Below are 20,249 nucleotides of genomic sequence, written 5' to 3'. Positions count from 1 at the left end.
GGAAATTATTTTTAAAAAACATTATATTCCTGAGCAGAATTTATGCCAGTCCAAGGCCCGTTTGTTCTTAGACACCTTCCTTCCATGTCATTGCTCCTTCCTGCAAAGGGCTGCTCCTTGTCTGTTGTCTTCTGGCTGAGTTTGGGAGGCACTGGTAGGAGATCTGAAGGGGGGATGGGAGCAAGGGAGAGTATTATTCCCTCTCCCTCTCTTTTGGCAGCTGCATTTCCTCCATGCTTCTCTCTTCCCCTGGGCAGCTCCACTCGCCTTTCTGCGGGGCGACCCCAGGACCCTGCTTTCCTCCCTGTCTTCCTAGCTTAGGGGTGGTATTGGCTTCCTGCTGTTGCTGATTCAGTAGGCCACCATGTGTGGGACCAGTTGTCTGTATTAAGTTCCCAATTACGAATACACTGAGTTGTTTTCATTTCCTAGTTGGACATTGATGGGTACCTTACTCTTGAGTCTTTGTCTCCTCTGGGACATTTAAGATTCCACATTTTCCTTTAAAAACTACTGTCCAGAACGCGGGAGGCTGTCACTTCCGCAATGGCAACTTGTTATGCCGTACTGAGCAGAATAACACATTTGTTTGTATATTTATGATATATAACCTTTATATATGATACATAACCTTTATGTATGATACATAACCTTTTATTTATGATACATAACCTTTTCCTACAGTATTTCTCTCTGAAAGCTTTTTATATTTAAAATTTCCTTGTCACTAGTATATTCTTCTTCCTTTTCTTCTTTTCCATTCTTTATTAAGAACTGCTTACGTGTTTGTCATCTTTTGGTTCCTGTCACCATTTCCTCATGAATTCAGACTCTTTTCTCTTCTGCAAGTGTATTTGCTTTGTGGATGTCAATGTATTAGAGGATTTTCTTGATTTAATAAGAAAGGAAATGTGGTCATGGTCTTGAAAATATTAGACAATAGCAAAAAATTATAAAGCATATGCAGAATGTTAAAAGTAATTGATTTTTAAAAGGTTTATATCGGCAGTAAAATGACTTAAAAAAATAATCACATAATTGGGCCACTCCTGGCAGTCTAGAGGTTAGGACTCTGCACTCTCACTGCCTGTGGCCCAGGTTCAATCCTGGGTCAGGGAACTAAAATCTTACAAGTCTCACGGCATGGTCAAAAAAAAAATTCACAAAATTAACTTAAAAATGTTATCAAAATAATCTTTAGGAAAGTTTTTTCTTTTTAACAGCAAATAAGAATTGCTGGGGTAATAATGCTTTATAAAGCCTTTGCATTATTGAAGTGCAATGCATTTGCATCTAGAAATGTAGATGGATACCGCTTATTTGGGACTTTGTGTTCTGTTGAACTTATAATGGTTGTCCTTAAGAGTATCCTGTATCTTAGTTGACTTATTAAACTTTTAAATTTATACATCTTCCTGTTAAATATTGTAGCACACTCCTTTCTATATCATATTGATAGTGTATGAAATTTTGTCCTGGACTTTTATGGATATTCTTTCTATCATCTCTGGCCCTAGGGGTGTGTGTGCATGTGCACACATGTATGTGTGTGACTTAAAGCCATAGTAAATATTACCAAGATATTTGATCCTCCTTAACTTCCCCAGTCTCTTACAGCATTTCTTGGATTTGTCTCTTATTTGTGTTCTTTCTTTAGGAATGTTTTATTTAGGTGTTTGTGTGGCAGACCTTCTGAGATATTTATAAGTGAAAGAAAATTTGGCATGGGAAAGAAAAAGTAGGGTTCACTGGCTGCAAGTCCAGCATCTCTCTGAAGAAGGCCGTGTGTGTGCATGCTAAGTTGCTTCAGTTATATCCGACTCTTTCAGACTATTTGTACTGTAGCCCTCCAGGCTCCTCTGTCCATGGGATTCTCCAGGCAAGAATCCTGGAGTGGGTTGCCGTGCCCTCCTCCAGGGGATCTTCCCAACCCACAGTTGGAGCCCGCGTTTCTTGCATCTCTGGCGTTAGGCAGGCTGGTTCTTTACCGCTAGCTCTGGCACTTTTCCATTGCATTAGAGATTCTTGATCAGCCAACCCACCCTTCCCTGGTTTTGTCTTCCACAGCTGGGGTGTGATTCCTTGATCATTGCCTTTTGTCTGTCATGACATCGTAAGGGAGACAGTGGAGAGGCTGCTTCTGGCCGCAACCATAGTAGCTCAGCAGCCTGTTTCTTTGTCGAGCAGTTGGGTACCCAGAGATTGTATTAGGTACTTAGGCTTCTCTTTGCTAGACTTGGAGTTTTTTCTGGCAAAACAATTTAGAGGTCTTTTACCTGTCCATAGATTTAAGTTATTTTATAATATTAGTGAAACTCTATTAGCTGTTAATTTAAAACTTGCAGTCTTTGAATTGAACTATGCTCTGGTGATTTCTTTCTGTTTATTCTAACAGGCCTGAGAACTCTGCTTTTCATCATGGAATTATTAAATGGTGCCACTTGGCCCTTTACCACAGGGTTGCAGCCCATTTGATTATGGGCTTATCAGAGTTGGGGGTGGAGTAGGTAACACCTTATAGGAGAGATACTTCTGAGGAATCTGAGTTATTGGGATTCTCCTTTCCCGGATCCTTTTGGGTATCTCCATTCCTAATCTGGTTTGGTGTCTGGTAGAGACTGCGACTGTTGGAGTTTATAGAAAGGAGGATTAAGGCCCTTTGTGTCATGGTTATCGTTTTGTTTTTGCTTTCAGGCAGTCTCGTTTATACGCAAGATTGTTTTTCTTGAGGCACTCACTGTACTGAAAAAGATATAAGAAGTAGCCAAAGCAGGTTAATATCCTGACATTTTCTGTCACGTTCTCTAAAGGTGAGCATGTAGTGTGAGTCCCAAAACACATCAGGTTTAATCAGCGGGTTTGCTCCAGTTTAAGAACTGCCAACTTTCTAGCCTTTGTGGGGTAATTCTTACTATCCTGGGTTGGTCAGTTCTAATATCAAGGTTTAAGAATATACTTAGATATCAATTTTTCTATTCAATAGGGTTTTTTTTTTTTTAGTTGCATGTGATCAGTTTAAGGGAAAAAAGGTTTTAATTGTGGTAAAATGTGCTTAACATAAAATTTACTTTCTTAGCCATTTTTGAGTGTACTGTAGTTGTAAATACATTCACATTGTTACACAGCCAATCTCCAGAGCTGTTTTTACCTTGTAAAAATGAAACTATACCCATTAAACAACAACTCTACATTCTCTCCTTCTCACCAACTCCAGGCAACCACCATTCTACTTTGTCTCTGAGTTGGAGGTACTTAAGCCACCTCATAAGCGGCATCATTGAGTGATGTCATCAGTTCAGTTCAATTCAGTTGATTAGTCGTGTCCGACTCTTTGCGACCCCATGAATCACAGGCCTCCCTGTCCATCACCAACTCCCAGAGTTTACCCAAACTCATGTGCATTGAGTCGGTGGCCATCCCGCCATCTCATCCTCTGTTGTCCCCTTCTCCTCCTGACCCCAATCCCTCCCAGCATCAGAGTCTTTTCCAGTGAGTCAGCTCTTCACATGAGGTGGCCAAAGTATTGGAGTTTCAGCTTTAGCATCAGTCCTTCCAATGAATACCCAGGACTGATCTCCTTTAAAATGGACTGGTTGGATCTCCTTGCAGTCCAAGGGACTCTCAAGAGTCTTTCCAACACCACAGTTCAAAAGCATTCAATTCTTTGGCGCTCAGCTTTCTTCACAGTCCAACTCTCACATCCATACATGACCACTGGGAAAAACTGTAGCCTGGACTAGACGGACCTTTGTTGGCAAAGTAATGTCTCTGCTTTTTAATATGCTATCTAGGTTGGTCATAACTTTCCTTCCAAGGAGTAAGTGTCTTTTAATTTCATGGCTGCGATCACCATCTGCAGTGATTTTGGAGCCCCCAAAAGTAAACTCTGACACTGTTTCCACTGTTTCCCCATCTATTTGCTATGAAGTGATGGGACCAGATGCCATGATCTTCGTTTTCTGAATGTTGAGCTTTAAGCCAACTTTTTCACTCTCCTCTTTCATTAAGAGGCTTTTTAGTTCTTCTTCACATTCTGCCATAAGGGTGGTGTCATCTACATATCTGAGGTTATTGATATTTCTCCCAGCAATCTTGATTCCAGCTTGTGCTTCTTCCAGCCCAGCGTTTCTCATGTGATATCATACATGTGTCTGAATTTCCTTTCTAAGTCTGTGTGATATTCTGTTTGTTTTAAAAATCATTTTATCTTTTCATTTGGCTTTACAAAGAATGTTGCTTTTAGCAGTTATTTTTGCAAATAACTCTTTGAGTCCCCGCTTTCAGTTCTTTTTGAGTAATACCCATAAGTGGAATTGTTGGCTCATAAGTTCTTCATAATTTTTTGAGAAACCACGATGCTGTTTTCCATAGGGAATTCTTTTTAAACCTACTCCCATGGCTGGGAAGCATAGTGGCTTAATCCCTTGAGTCTTCCACTTCTCACTGCTCCTCTCTGATGCTTTCTTCTCTTTTCCGACTTGTCTAACGAGGTTGGAGCAGTGATTGCTCAAAGCTCTCTGTTCATAACTTTATGATCAAAGAGGAAAAAAGAGTCCATTGGGCAATCCAGCATGCTCAGTCTGGATTACCTTCCAGTTATGGGAATAGTTGCAGTGGCCAAGGATATTGCATTAGAATTGGCTCAGCTGGTTGTGTGCCTGTCCCTGTGCTTGATGCGGGGGGAGGGTAAGATCAGTTATCAGAAAAGGTGAGGTATAGAGTAGGAAGTGTGTGAGGCATGCAAAGAGAGTAGGGGCTGTAAGCCTCTGTTGCTCTAGTGTGCCTGGGTCCCCATTTCAGCCGCCTCCTAGACATCTTCACTTAGATATCCCCAAATGCCTCAAACTCTTAATCGTTTCCCATCTAACTACAACGCTTCAGTATCTATACTTTAACCTCACTTCCCTTTCAAAAGTCACTAAAAGCAGAGAACTTTTTATACCTTGGAATCTTTGCACAGGGGATCTTCTGGCTGAAAAGAGCATTTCAGCCTTAATCCTCATTCAGCTGTTGTGTGCACGTGTGTGCTCTCAGTCACCCAGTCGTGTCCAACTCTTTGTGACCCCATGGACTGTAGCCCGCCAGGCTTTTTTGTCCTTGGGATTCTCCAGGCAAGAATTCTGGAGTGGGGTGCCATTCCCTCCTCCAGGGGATCTTCCGACCCAGTGATTGAACGCACACCACCTGCGCCTCCTGCATTGGCAGGCAGAATCTTCATCGTTGTGCCACCTGGGAAGCCCCTCATTCACCTGTCAGCATCTACTAAAAGTGAATTTCCAGTTTTTAGACTGGGTGTTGGTAGAATATTGCTTCTATCAACATACATGTGAAATACAGAAGAAGCTGGTTTGGGAGGAAAGATTTAATTTCGCTTACACCTTGATTTCTGAGGTGAGCAGAAAATCCAGGATCCCCCTCTCCTCCTCCCAAGTGCAAACATTTTTCCAAGGAGAGAGAGTATACTGAGTGTGCTAATAGGTGAGGTTAACAAATAAGATAGACTGTAAAAAAAATTTATTGACATATAGTTGATTTAGTGTTGTGTTAATTTCTTCTGTATAGCAAAGTGATTGTTATACATATCTATACATTCTTTTTCATCTTCTTTTCCATGATGGTTTATCACAGGATATCGAATATAGTTCCCTGTGCTGTACAGCAGGACCTTGTTGTTTATCCATCCTATATATAATAATTTTCATCTGCTAATGCCAAACTCCCAATCCTTCTCTCCTCTACCTCCCTCCTCCTTGGCAGCCACAACTGTGTTCTCAGTGAAGATAGACATGTTGTTGAAGGATGAGTGAATCAAAGGAAAATGTAGTTATCTAAAACCGCAGAGGAAATGCTACAAATGTGTATAGGAAAAACTGTAAAGTCCATATTTTGGGGGAGAAAAAAGAAACCAGTGAAAAAGTTAAAGAGCAGTTATAGAATAACCAGTGATGGTATGATATAAGATATAAAGTCAAAGAATAAGGATTACTTAAAGCTGTAATAGTTCTGAAGAATAACCTAAAATTTTTACAAAATTAAGAGCTTCACTTAAAAGTAATGAAGTCTGCTCTCCCACCATCCAGAGAAAGAAAAATAGCACAAGTGACTAAGCAGAACCTAAAGTAAGATAAAGGAGATTTTTGTATAATGACGTCAGGGTTTTATATGTGGCATTTGAGCCCTTCTAAAAGTGGACAACCTGTGATCAAGGTGGTAGCTGTGGTACAAAGATGACTGAGATCGAGAATCCTGAGATTGCTCTTCAGCTTTGAGTAAATTGTACCCACCTTGTTCTTTGTTTCTGGGTGGCAGGGCTTCCCTGATAGCTCAGTTGGTAAAGAATCTGCCTGCAATGCAGGAGGCCCTGGTTCAAGATCCACGCTCAGCTGGTAAAGAATCCGCCCACAATGTGGGAGACCTGGGTTTGATCTCTGCATTGGGAAACTCCCCTGTTCTTTTTAAGTTTTTTTCTTTTAGGCCACACCACATGGCTTGTGGGATGTTAGTTCCCTGACTAGGCAATGAACCTGGGCCCCCAGCAGTGAGAGCACAGGGTCCTAACCACTGTACAACCAGGGGATTCCCTGAACTTGTTCTTGTCAGTGATAAAATGAAATCAGCTCCTGCTCTACATATAAAACAGGATTTTTGTGCATCAGATTAGATAATGTATAAACAAAGCAATGGCATATTATAAAAGAACATTTAAATGTTAGATGTAAAGAGAATTGGGCTTCCCCCGTGGCTCAGTGGTAAAGAGTCTGCATGTAGTGTAGGAGATGCAGGTACAGTCCCTGGGTTGGGAAGATCTCCTGGAGAAGGAAATAGTAGCCCACTCTAGTATTCTTGCCTGGGAAATCCCTTGGACAGAGGAGGCTGGCAGGCTACAGGCCGTGGGGTCACAGAGAGTCGGACACGACTGAGTGACTTTGTTGTTGTTCAGTCACTCAGTCGTGTCCGACTCTTTGTGATCCCATGGACTGCAGCACGCCAGGCTTCCCTGTCCTTCACTATCTCCGGGAGTTTGCTCAAACTCATGTCCATTGAGTCAGTGATACCATCCAACCGTTTCATCCTCTGTCACCCTCTTCTCCTCTTGCCCTCAGTCTGTCCCAGCATCAGGGTCTTTTCCAGTGAGTCGGCTCTTCGCATCAGATGGCCAGAGTATTGGAGCTTCAGCTTCAACATCAGTCCTTCTGATGGATATTCAGGGTTGATTTCCTTTGGGATTGACTGGTTTGATCTCCTAACTGTCCAGGAGACGCAGAAGTCTTCTCCAACACCTCGGTTCTTTGGTGCTCAGCCTTCTTTATGGTCCAACTCTCAGATCTTTTCATGACTACTGAAAAAACGATAGCTTTGACTAGTGGACTGTTGTTGGCAAAGTAATTTCTCTGCTTTATAATACACTAAGTTTGTCATAGCTTTCCTTCCAAGGAGCAAGTGTCTTTTAATTTCATGGTTGCAGCCACTGTTCACAGCGATTTTGAAGCCCAAGAAAATAGTCTGTTACTGTTTCCATTGTTTCCCCATCTATTTGCTATGAAGTGATGGAACTGGATGCTATGATCATCTTTTAAATGTTGAATTTTAAGCCCGCATTTTCTCTCTACTCTTTCACGTTCTTCAAGAGGCTCTTTAGTTCCTCTTTGCTTTCTGCCATTAGGGTAGTATCATCTGCATATCTGAGGTTACTGATATTTCTCCCGGCTATCTTGATTTCAGCTTGAGTTTCATCCAGCTCTGCATTTCCCATGATGTACTCTGTGTATAAATTAAATAAGCAGAGTGACAATATACAGCCTTGTTGTACTCCTTTTCCAAGGTTGAACCAGTCCGTTGTTCCATGTCCAGTTCTAACTGTTGTTTCTTGACCTGCATACAGGCTTCTCAGGAGGCAGGTCAGTTGGTCTGGTATCCCATCTCTCAGTTTGTTGTGACCTACACAATAAGAGGCTTTAGTGTAGTCAGTGAAGGAGAAGTAGATGTTTTTCCTGGAATTCCATTTCTTTCTCTGTCGTCCTGTGGATGTTGACAATTTGATCTCTGGTTCCTCTGCCTATTCTAAATCCAGTTTGTACATCTGGAAGTTCTCGATTCATGTAGTGTTGAAGCCTAGTTTGAAGGATTTTCAGCATTACCTTGCTAGCATGTGAAATGAGTAACATTGTAGGGTAGCTTGAACATTCTTTGGTATTGCCCTTCTTTGGGACTGGAAAGAAAGCTGACCTTTTCCAGTCTTGTGGCCCCTACTGAGTTTTCCAAATTTGCTGCCATATTGAGTGCAACACTTTAAGAGCATCATCTTTTAGGATTTGAAATAACTCAGCTGGAATTCCATCACCTCCACTAGCTTTGTTTGTAGTAATGCTTCCTAAACCCAATGATTTCATGTTCCAGGACGTTTGGCTGTAGGTGAGTGACCAAACCATCGTGGTTATCCCGATCATTAAGACTTTTTTTAAAAGTTCTTCCGTGTATTCTTGCCACTTCTTAATCTCTTCTGCTTCTGTTAGGTCCATACTGTTTCTGTCCTTTACTTTGCCCATCTTTGCAAGAAATGTTCCCTTGGTATCTCTAATTTTCTTGAGATCTCTAGTCTTTCCCATTGTGTTGCTTTTCCTTTATTTCTTTGCATTGCTTGCTTAAGACTGAGTGACTAAACAATAATGAAAGAGAATTAATTATGCCCTTAGGTTAAATAAGCTTATGATTCTGAATTTTGCTAAATATAGAATCATGTGCTATTAATTTTATGCTAGTGAATTCCCATCAAAGGAAAATCAGCATAAAAAATAACTGGGACTTCCCTGATGGTCCAGAGTTTAAGACATTGTGCTTCCACTGCAGGGGGCATGGATTGGATATCTGGTTGAAGAACTAAGATCCCCCATGCTATGCCTTGTAGCCAAAAAATAGGAAGAAAAAATTACTGGTTATGAGCGGTGTTCAAGATTTTGATCTTTATATTTGGGTGATGGGAAGTCACTAATGTAGAGGATAGAAGTGAGTAGGTATGCCATTTTTGGTTTTTTTTTTTTTTTCAGCTGTGCCTCTTAGCTTATGGGATTTTAGTTCCCCAGCCAGGGATCGAACTGTGGGCCGATGGCAGTGAGTACAGAATCCTAATTACTGGACTGCCAGGGAATTCCCCAATATGTGTATTTTGAAAAGATCACTCTGACTCTAATACAGAGTTTGGTGGTCAGTGGTGGAGGCAGAAAGTCACTCAGGCTTTTGCAATAGATGTTGTAGACAGAGGTGGTGGTGGTGTAAGCGGAGAGCTATTTAGGAAGCTTGCTCATAGATTCATCGCTGGAGGGAAGGAAGAAGGCGGTTCCTGATTTTGCTATCTGGATAGATAAGCATGCTGTTCCCCAAAATAGGAAACCCTGGAACATCATGTTTGGGGAGGAAATCCTGATCTTTAAGTGGAATTTGATCTTCTGTTGAGACATCCAAAACCCATATGGAGGAAGTCACTAGCAGAGAGTAACTGAAGCAATGGTTGGAATGCGGTCACTTAGGGAGGGTTAGCGTAAGAAGAAAAGTGAGTTTAGGAATTCGCTTTGAGTAACTCGGATATTTCAAGAGAAGTTAGAAAAGTATGAGCCAACGGAGAATATGGTTAGCATTGGTTATAGCTGCTGAATAATCTTAACAAGATGTTCTTAAAAAACATATATTGGATTCAACAACTTGGAGGTTACGGATGACCATAGTAAAAGTCACCTGGGAGGAGTGTTGGGGCAGAAACACATTGTGGAATAGGTTGGGGTGAATGAGAGATGAGAAACAGATGGCAGTTATAAACAAAGAGTTCAGCTCCTAGAAAGGGGAAATAGTGAAGTCAAATAAAGGGACAGGGATATTCCTGGTTTATGATTTAAAAAAACCCTTATTTAGGGACTTGCCTGGTGGTCCCTGGTGGGTTAAGATTCCAGGGTTCCTTTGCAGGGGTTGTAAGTTTGATCCCTATTCAGGGAACTAAGATTTGCACATGCTGCCTGGAGCAACCAAAAATATAAAAACAAACCCACCTTATTTATTGTGCAAATATATCATGATAAATAGCACAAAAGTATGGATCACGGAATTTTTACACATCGTAAATCTGTGGAGCCATAACTAAGGTAGAAAATAGAATGTTGCTACCTAATTGCCTAGTGATTCTGAATTTCATATAGAGAATCGTTCCATATATAGGCTTTTGTGTCTGGCTTCTTTTGCTTATTATGTCTGTGAGGTTCATCCATATTATGGTATATGATAGTAGGTCGTTTTTTTCCTGTGCTGAGTTGTGTTGTATTGTACATTGTATCTGTGTACCACTGTGCTTGTCCTTTCTCCTCTACATGGACTTGGGGTTGATTCCAGCTGTAATTACTTGATTGCAGTAATATTGTGGTAAGCATGCTTGTCTCTTGGTGTATCTGTGCTGAGGCTTCTAATGAGTTTATACCTAGAGTGGAACTACTTGGTCAAAGGGCATGGGATCTTCAACCTGAGTGTATATAGTCTGTTTCCCAAGTGGTTATACTGATTTACATTTACTAGCACTAAATAAGCAGCCTCTTCACTCCATATCCTGCCAACTCTTGGTTTTGTCATTGTGGTTTTAATTAACACTTCCTTGATTACAAATGAGGTTGAGCCACTTTTCATGTTCACTGATGATTGATTTGAATATCCTATTTTTGAAGTGTTTTTCATGTCTCCTGCCTATTTTTCTAATGACCTACCTTTTTCATATTGATTTTTAATTTGTACATTACTTAGCAACTATATGTATGTATGTATGTGAATTAGACAAATCCTTGTGGGGTTTTAATTGTCTCTTCTCCCAGGCTCTGGCTTGGCTTTTCACTCTCCTGGTCAGGGTGGCTCATGAGAAACAGAAATTCTCCATTTTAATGTAACAAATTTAATGTAGTAGAATTTGCTGGTTTTTTATACTAGGAGTTTTTTGTGTCCTGTTGTGAAGTATTTTCCCTGTACCATAATCATGAAAATACATTTCTACAGTGTTCCTCTAGTGTTTTGTTAATTTTAGCTTTGTCATTTATATCTAAAATTAGCTGGTATTGATTTATTTGAAACATTTTAAAAGATAGACACTTTAGCATGTTTAAATACTCATTGGGAGTATACAAGACGTGGAAGGAATGGGAGATACAGGAAAAGAAGGGTTAGAAAAAGAGCCCTGAGAAGGTGAGAGAGAATAGGATTTAAAGCAGGGTGATTTACTTTATTTTTGTTGGTTTAGAGAAGTTCTATTCATCCTTCAAAACCGTAGGTCATTGAGGCTCTATGGAGTCTCTCTTGGTACTCCGGCTTTATCATTTCTCCATGATGTTAGTCATCTCTGCCCTAGCACCTACATTTATTGTTGCCTTTTTCATGCTGTTTTAGAATCATCAGCTTATACATCTGTCTCTTCGTCAGACTGGAGGTGTCTCACTTTAAGAACTACTGGAGTATAACTGCTTTGCAGTGTTGCATTAGTTTCCGCTGTATAACACAGTGAATTAGCTATATGTCTACATGTGTCCCCTCCCTCTTGGACTTCCTGCCCACACCTCCCCTCTCTCCACCAGCCCACCCATCCAGGGCAAAACCCAGCTGAGCTCCCTGTGGTATACTGCAGGTTTCCACTAGCTGTTTTACACATGGTAATGTATTTATGGGCTTCACTTGTGGCTCAGCTGGTAAAGGATCCGCTTGCAATGCAGAAGACCTGGGTTCCATCCCGGGGTTGGGAAGATCCCTTGGAGAAGGGCAAGGCTACCCACTCCAGGATTCTGGCCTGGAGAATTCCATGGACTGTTTGTGTATAGTCTGTGGGGTCGCAAAGAGTCCTAATGTAGTTCATCCCACCCTCCCCTTCCCCCTTGCAGAGTGATTTACTTTAGACAAAAGGAAAGAGAATTGTGTGTCATAGAGTGGAGTGAGGAGAGAGTGAGTGGTACAGATGCATGTAGGTCTTTGGCAACAGAAAGTTTCTAGATTCCTTGTGTGGTATATGAGACACATTATCTGCTGAGTAAGGAGAGATTGGGTGGAGTCAGGGCTTGAAGAACAGTTTAAGAAAGTCATTGAAATTGTAGAAGTTTCAGAAAATTGAGTACATTTGTTGTGCAGTTTTGAAGGCTCTGTTGAGGTATGTGGAGATAATTTATAGTGGGTGACAATTATGTCTCATTGTGTGATTTTCTCTGGTGGTACTTGGTTGCCATGGAATATACTAGGGTAGTGGACTGGTTCGACTCATCTAACATTGAGGTTTTGCTGGTTGGGTGCCATGCAGAGATCCCACACAAAGGGATGAGAGAATGTAGATGACCGGCAGAAGTTACTGAGATGCCTGATCAAAGACTGTTAAGGCTGGAGGAGAGTAAATATATGAGAGGCCTGAAGAGTAGGGAGAAGGCAGGGTTTCAGTGGATTGGAGGTCTTAATGAAGTCAGAGAGCAAATCACAAAGCAAATAGTTGAGCAAACTTACTGGAAGATAAGGTTGTGATCTGAGAAGAAAAGGCTTGATGAGTGATTTTTGAGGTGTAATAGTTCTGTTCAGTAAAGATATAGTGTATAGTACTGATGATAAATGCTTAATATTCACTGATGTGAACTGGAAAAGTTGATTAGAAAAGTACACATAATTCTTTTATTGTGAACTGTATGTCCAGTGCGTTCAGATGTGTCAGGATCTACTATCCCCTGTAAGTAAAGGAACATAATTTTTCTTCCATTGCTAAATTTATACATATTAGAATTCTAGATGGTTACACATCATATTTGTATTTAGTTAATTTTGCTAAATATTTTACTTTGATTTGCCTTTATAGGTGGTTGTGTTCTTGATATTAGTATTTCCTGGGTATCTAGTGAGAGTTTGATTTTTATTTTAAAAAATTTCTTAATTAGAAAAAAATTTTTTTAATGTAGCATGATTTTATGACAAGAGTAATCATACTGGCACAGTGCTTCTTGTGCCAATTTACACAAACCCTCTAGCTCTTTGCAGAGACCTTTACTCCATCTTTTTCTGGCCCTACCATGTAGCACGTGGGATCTTAGTTCCCTGACTGGGCATCCAGCCCTTGCCCCTTGCATTGAGAGCACAGAATCTTCACCACTGGACCTCCGGAGAAGTTCCCCCACTGCTCCCCATCTTGCGTCTTACTTTTCCTTATCCTCTGCCTGTTGTTCCTCAGAGTGTCCAGATACAACTTGTGAACCCACACAGCTCATGCTGTCTGCCTCTGCGGGCGCTGCTCCGCTGTCCTTCACCTGGCGCTAGTGTTTCCCCTGGGCACTGCTGTCACTCTGCCAGGCTCTGTAGTCTCCTCTTCATGTGAGATGGAGTGATACTTGCTACTGGTACCCTTCTGACAGAGTTTGGCTTTTAAAACCTACTTGTGCTAATTAGACAAGGCTGTGGTCCTAGTGTGATTAGATTGACTAGATTTCTGTGAGTATGGTTTCACTGTGTCTGCCCTCTGATGCCCCCTTGCAACACCTACCATCTTACTTGGGTTTCTCTTACCTTGGGCATGGTGTATCTCTTCACGGCTGCTCCAGCGAAGCATAGCCGCTGCTCCTTACCTTGGATGAGGGGGTATCTCCCCCCGCCACCGTTCCTGACCTTCAATGTGGGATGGCCCTTCTAGGCCCTCCTGCGCCTGGGCAGCCACTACTCCTTGGGTGTAAGGTTGTTCCTCCCGGTCGCCGCCCCAGGGCAACCCAAGACGGGCGGGTCATGGTGGAGAGGTCTGACAGAATGTGGTCCACTGGAGAAGGGAATGGCAAACCACTTCAGTATTCTTGCCTTGAGAACCCCATGAACAGTATGAAAAGGCAAAATGATGGGATACTGAAAGAGGTACTCCCCAGGTCAGTAGGTGCCCAATATGCTACTGGAGGTCAGTGGAGAAATAACTCCGGAAAGAATGAAGGGATGGAGCCAAAGCAAAAACAGTACCCAGCTGTGGATGTGACTGGTGATAGAAACAAGGTCTGATGCTGCAAAGAGCAGTATTGCATAGGAACCTGGAATGTCAGGTCCATGAGTCAAGGCAAATTGGAAGTGGTCAAACAGGAGATGGCAAGAGTGACGTCGACATTCTAGGAATCAGCGAACTAAAATGGACTGGAATGGGTGAATTTAACTCAGATGACCATTATATCTACTACTGCGGGCAGGAATCCCTCAGAAGAAATGGAGTTGCCATCATGGTCAACAAAAGAGTCCGAAATGCAGTACTTGGATGCAATCTCAAAAAAGACAGAATGATCTCTGTTCGTCTCCAAGGCAAACCATTCAATATCACAGTTATCCAAGCCTATGCCCCAACCGGTAACACTGAAGAAGCTGAAATTGAATGGTTCTATGAAGACCTACAAGACCTTTTAGAACTAACACCCAAAAAAGATGTCCTTTTCATTATAGGGAACAGGAATGCAAAAGTAGGAAGTCAAGAAACACCTGGAGTAACAGGCAAATTTGGCCTTGGAATGTGGAATGAAGCAGGGCAAAGACTAATAGAGTTTTGCCAATAAAATGCATTGGTCATAGCAAACACCCTCTTCAAACAACACAAGAGAAGACTCTACACATGGACATTACCAGATGGTCAACATCGTAATCAGACTGATTATATTCTTTGCAGCCAAAGATGGAGAAGCTCTATACAGTCAACAAAAACAAGACCAGGAGCTGACTGTGGCTCAGATCATGAACTCCTTATTACCAAATTCAGACTTAAATTGAAGAAAGCAGGGAAAACTGCTATGACTCAAATCCCTTATGATTATACAGTGGAAGTGAGAAATAGATTTAAGGGCCTAAATCTGAGAGATAGAGTGCCTGATGAACTATGGAATGAGGTTCGTGACATTGTACAGGAGACAGGGATCAAGACCATCCCCATGGAAAAGAAATGCAAAAAAGCAAAATGGCTCTCTGGGGAAGCCTTACAAATAGCTGTGAAAAGAAGAGAAGCGAAAAGCCAAGGAGAAAAGGAAAGATATAAGCATCTGAATGCAGAGTTCCAAAGAATAGCAAGAAGAGATAAGAAAGCCTTCTTCAGCAATCAATGCAAAGAAATAGAGGAAAAGAACACAACAGGAAAGACTAGAGCTCTCTTCAAGAAAATTAGAGATACCAAGGGAACATTTCATGCAAAGATGGGCTCGATAAAGGACAGAAATGGTATGGACCTAACAGAAGCAGAAGATATTAAGAAGAGATGGCAGGAATACACAGAAGAACTGTACAAAAAAGATCTTCACGACCCAGATAATCACGATGGTGTTTTCACTCATCTAGAGCCAGACATGTTGGAATGTGAAGTCAAGTGGGCCTTAGAAAGCATCACTACGAACAAAGCCAGTAAAGGTGATGGAATTCTAGTAGAGCTCTTTCAAATCCTGAAAGATGATGGTGTGAAAGTGCTGCACTCAGTATACCAGCAAATTTGGAAAACTCAGCAGTGGCCACAGGACTGGTAAAGGTCAGTTTTCATTCCAATCCTACAGAAAGGCAGTGCCAAAGAATGCTCAAACTACTGCACAATTGCACTCATCTCACGCGCTAGTAAAGTAATGCTCAAAATTCTCCAAGCCAGGCTTCAACAATATGTGAACTGTGAACTTCCTGATGTTCAAGCTGGTTTTAGAAAAGGCAGAGGAACCAGAGATCAAATTGCCAACATCCACTAGATCATCAAAAAAGGAAGAGAGTTCCAGAAAAACATCTATTTCTGCTTTATTGACTATGCCAAAGCCTTTGACTGTGTGGATCACAAGAAACTGTGGGAAATTCTGAAAGAGATGGGAATACCAGACCACCTGACCTGCCTCTTGAGAAACCTGTATGCAGGTCAGGAATCAACAATTAGAACTGGACATGGAACAACAGACTGGTTCCAAATAGGAAAAGGAGTATGTCAAGGCTGTATATTGTCACCCTGTTTATTTAACTTCTGTGCAGAGTCCATCATGAGAAACGCTGGGCTGGAAGAAACACAAGCTGGAATCAAGATTGCCGGGAGAAATATCAATAACTTCAGATATGCTGATGACACCACCCTTATGGCAGAATGTGAAGAAGAACTAAAAAGCCTCTTGATGAAAGTGAAAGAGGAGAGCGAAAAAGTTGGCTTAAAGCTCAACATTGAGAAAACGAAGATCATGGCATCTGGTCCCATCACTTCCTGGGAAATAGATGGGGAAACAGTGGAAACAGTGTCAGACTTTATTTTTTGGGGCTCCAAAATCACTGCAGATGGTGATTGCAGCCATGAAATCAAAAGACACTTACTCCTTGGAAGAAAAGTTATGACCAACCTAGATAGCATATTAAAAAGCAGAGACATGACTTTGCCAACAAAGGTCCATCTAGTCAAGGCTATGGTTTTTCCAGTGCTCATGTATGCATGTGAGAGTTGGACTATGAAGAAGGCTGAGCGCCGAAGAATTGATGCTTTTGAACTGTGGTGTTGGAGAAGACTCTTGAGAGTCCCTTGGACTGCAAGGAGATCCAACCAGTCCATCCTAAAGGAAATCAGCCCTGGGATTTGTTTGGAAAGAATGATGCTAAAGCTGAAACTACAGTACTTTGGCCACCTCATGCGAAGAGTTGACTCATTGGAAAAGACTCTGATGCTGGGAGGGATTGGGGGCAGGAGAAGAAGGGGACGACTGAGGATGGGGTGGCTGGATGACATCACTTACTCGATGAACGCGAGTCTGCGTGAACTCTGGGAGTTGGTGATGGACAGGGAGGCCTGGCGTGCTACGATTCATGGGGCCACAAAGAGTCAGACATGACTGAGCAACTGAACTGAACTGTGCTAATTATAGGTACTGTTCCCTGGTGGCTCAGTGGTAAAGAATCTGCCTGCTGGTATTGGAGATGCTGGTTCTGTCTCTGATCCAGGAGATCCCCTGGAGAAGGAAATGGCAGCCCACTCCAGTATTCCTGCCTGGAAAATCCTATAGACAGAAGATCCTGGCTGGCTGCACAATAGCCCAGTTCAGTTCAGTTCAGTCGCTCAGTTGTGTCCGACTCTTTGCGACCCCGTGAATTGCAGCACGCCAGGCCTCCCTGTCCATCACCAAATCCCAGAGTTCACTCAAACTCACATCCACCGAGTCAGTGATGCCATCCAGCCATATCATCCTCTGTCGTCCCCTTCTCCTCTTGCCCCCAATCCCTCCCAGCATCAGAGTCTTTTCCAATGAGTCAACTCTTCGCATGAGGTGGCCAAAGTATTGGAGTTTCAGCTTTAGCATCATTCCTTCCAGAGAACACCCAGGACTGATCTCCTTTGGAATGGACTGGTTGGATCTCCTTGCAGTCCAAGGGACTCTCAAGAGTCTTCTCCAACACCACAGTTCAAGAGCATCAATTCTTCGGTGCTCATCTTTCTTTACACTCCAAGTCTCACATCCATACATGACCCCTGGAAAAACCATAGCCTTGCCTAGATGGACCTTTGTTGGCAAAGTAATGTCTCTGCCTTTAAATATGCTATCTAGGTTGGTCATAACTTTCCTTCCAAGGAGTAAGCATGTTTTAATCTCATGGCTGCAATCACCGTCTGCAGTGATTTTGGAGCCCGCCAAAATAAAGTCTGATACTGTTTCCACTTTTTCCCCATCTATTTGCCATGAAGTGATGGAACCAGATGCCATGATCTTCGTTTTCTCAATGTTGAGCTTTAAGCCAACTTTTTCGCTCTCCTCTTTCACTTTCATCAAGAGGCTTTTTAGTTCTTCTTCACATTCTGCCATAAGGGTGGTGTCATCAGCATATCTGAAGTTATTGATATCTCTCCCAGCAATCTTGATTCCAGCTTGTGTTTCTTCCAGCCCAGCGTTTCTCATGATGGACTCTGCACAGAAGTTAAATAAGCAGGGTGACAATATACAGCCTTGACATACTCCTTTTCCTATTTGGAACCAGTCTGTTGTTCCATGTCCAGTTCTAATTGTTGATTCCTGACCTGCATACAGGTTTCTCAAGAGGCAGGTCAGGTGGTCTGGTATTCCCATCTCTTGAAGAATTTTCCACAGTTTCTTGTGATCCACACAGTCAAAGGCTTTGGCATAGTCAATAAAGCAGAAATAGATGTTTTCCTGGAACTCTTTTGCTTTTTCCATGATCCAGCGGATGTTGGCAATTTGATCTCTGGTTCCTCTGCCTTTTCTAAAACCAGCTTGAACATCTGGAAGTTCATGGTTCATGTATTGCTGAAGCCTGGCTTGGAGAATTTTGAGCATTAACTTTACTAGCGTGGGAGATGAGTCCAGTTGTGCGGTAGTTTGAGCATTCTTTGCCTTTCTTTGGAATTGGAATGAAAACTGACCTTTTCGAGTCCTGTGGCCACTGCTGAGTTTTCCAAATTTGCTGGCATATTGAGTGCAGCACTTTCATACCATCATCTTTCAGGATTTGAAATAGCTCTACTGGAATTCTATCTCCTCCACTAGCTTTGTTCGTAGTGATGCTTTCTAAGGCCCACTTGACTTCACATTCCAGGGTGTCTGGTCATAGGTGAATGATCACACCATCGTGATTATCTTGGTCGTGAAGCCCTCTTTTGTACAGTTCTTCTGTGTATTCTTGCCACCTCTTCTTAATATCTTCTGCTTCTGTTAGGTCCATACCATTTCTGTCCTTTATCGAGCCCATCTTTGCATGAAATGTTCCCTTGGTATCTCTAATTTTCTTGAAGAGATCTCTAGTCTTTCCCATTCTGTTCTTTTCCTCTATTTCTTTACATTGATTGCTGAGAAATCCTTTCATATCTCTTCTTGCTATTCTTTGGAACTCTGCATTCAGATGCTTATATCTTTCCTTTTCTCCTTGGCTTTTCGTTTCTCTTCTTTTCACAGCTATTTGTAAGGTCTCCTCAGACAGCCATTTTGCTTTTTTGCATTTCTTTTCCATGGGGATGGTCTTGATCCCTGTCTCCTGCACAATGTCATGAGGGGTCACAAAAGAGTCAGAAACGACTTAGCAATGAAACAATGACAAACAAAAAAAAACTACTAGTTTTGTGATTTTAGCTTTCTTTTCACTTTCCTTTAAATGTTTTCCAAAACTTCTTAATTTTTAAAGAAACTATTTGGTTGGGTCAGATCTTAGTTGTGGCACCCGGGATCTTCATTGCGTCCTGTGGGGCCTTTCATTGCGTCGGACTCTCTACTTGTGGTGCTTGGCCTCAGTAGTTGTGGTGCTCAGGCTTGATTGCCCCCGTAGAATGTGGGATCTTAGGTCCCTGACCAGGGATTGAACCCGTGTCTCCTGCATTGCAGCACAGATTGTTAACCACTGGACCACCAGGGAAGTCCCAAAACTTCTGAACTTTTTATTGCAAAATAATTGAAGCAGTCATTATGCATTAAAGGAGTGTCGTTTTTGTTGATTGATTGTGTCTTAAATTTCGTCTTCTGTTATTTAATTCTAATGCAGATACATCAAGAAATCTGGAATTTCATGAAATTCATAGCACGGGAAATGAGCCGCCTTTGCTGATTATGATTGGCTACAGTGATGGAATGCAGGTCTGGAGCATCCCTGTAAGTATGAAGATGCTGACTCCGTGAAATAGAAAACTTTGCAGCATGCTAGCTGGTGACCATATTTTCTCTAAGGACTCCTCCATTTATTTTGCAAGCAGTTGTTCAGAGACTGCTTTGTGTGGAACCCCATAGGAGGCCCAAGGAGTAAAGGGCAAGTGGGAACTGAACCATGCGGTAATGGTTTGTAAAGTAGGCCAGCGATTGTGGGGATCACTTTACATGGAAGATCTCACGTCTCATCATGGTAACCCTACGAAGTAGGTATTATTGTTCTCTTTTCCTGAAATTTTTACAAAAGAGTAAAGAGGCTAAGCCCTGCAAAAGGAAATGGCAACCTCCTCCGGGGGATCTTGCCTGGAAAATCCCTTGGACAGAGGAGCGTGGCACGCTACAGTCTGTGGAATTGCAGAGTTAGACACGACTTAGTGATTAAACAACAACAAAGAAGCTTATAGAAGGCTTAAAAAAATTAGCGATTATTAAAAAAAATGTTTTGAGTCAGTTAAAACATCCACATGGTACAAAATTCAAGAGGTGTAAGTGGGTAACAAAACTCCCTACCACTGTTTTCCTCAGTTTCCTTTATCTTGAGTAGTTTCTAGTTCCCTAGGATTTCTAGTTTCTTATGTATCCTGATTTTTTTTGGCAAATAAGAACATA

The 20,249-nt window shown here is 41.9% G+C and overlaps 1 protein-coding gene across 8 annotated transcripts in view; it reads left to right on the top strand.

Annotated features, from left to right (window-relative positions):
* BCAS3 (BCAS3, microtubule associated cell migration factor) overlaps positions 1 to 20,249 on the top strand; it is a 592,226-nt gene that overhangs the window by 15,011 nt on the left and 556,966 nt on the right. For all 8 annotated transcript variants that reach the window (XM_005693141.3, XM_005693143.3, XM_005693140.3 and 5 more), the window contains exon 5: positions 19,480 to 19,586. In XM_005693141.3, coding sequence (XP_005693198.1) covers positions 19,480 to 19,586 — 107 coding nt within the window. The remainder of the gene's footprint in view (positions 1 to 19,479; positions 19,587 to 20,249) is intronic.

This window comes from Capra hircus, chromosome 19 (assembly GCF_001704415.2).
Source record: "Capra hircus breed San Clemente chromosome 19, ASM170441v1, whole genome shotgun sequence".
In the NCBI taxonomy this organism is placed as follows: Eukaryota; Metazoa; Chordata; class Mammalia; order Artiodactyla; family Bovidae; genus Capra; species Capra hircus.
Note: the sequence above shows the minus strand (reverse complement) of the source record. Positions and strands in the feature narration are given on the sequence as shown.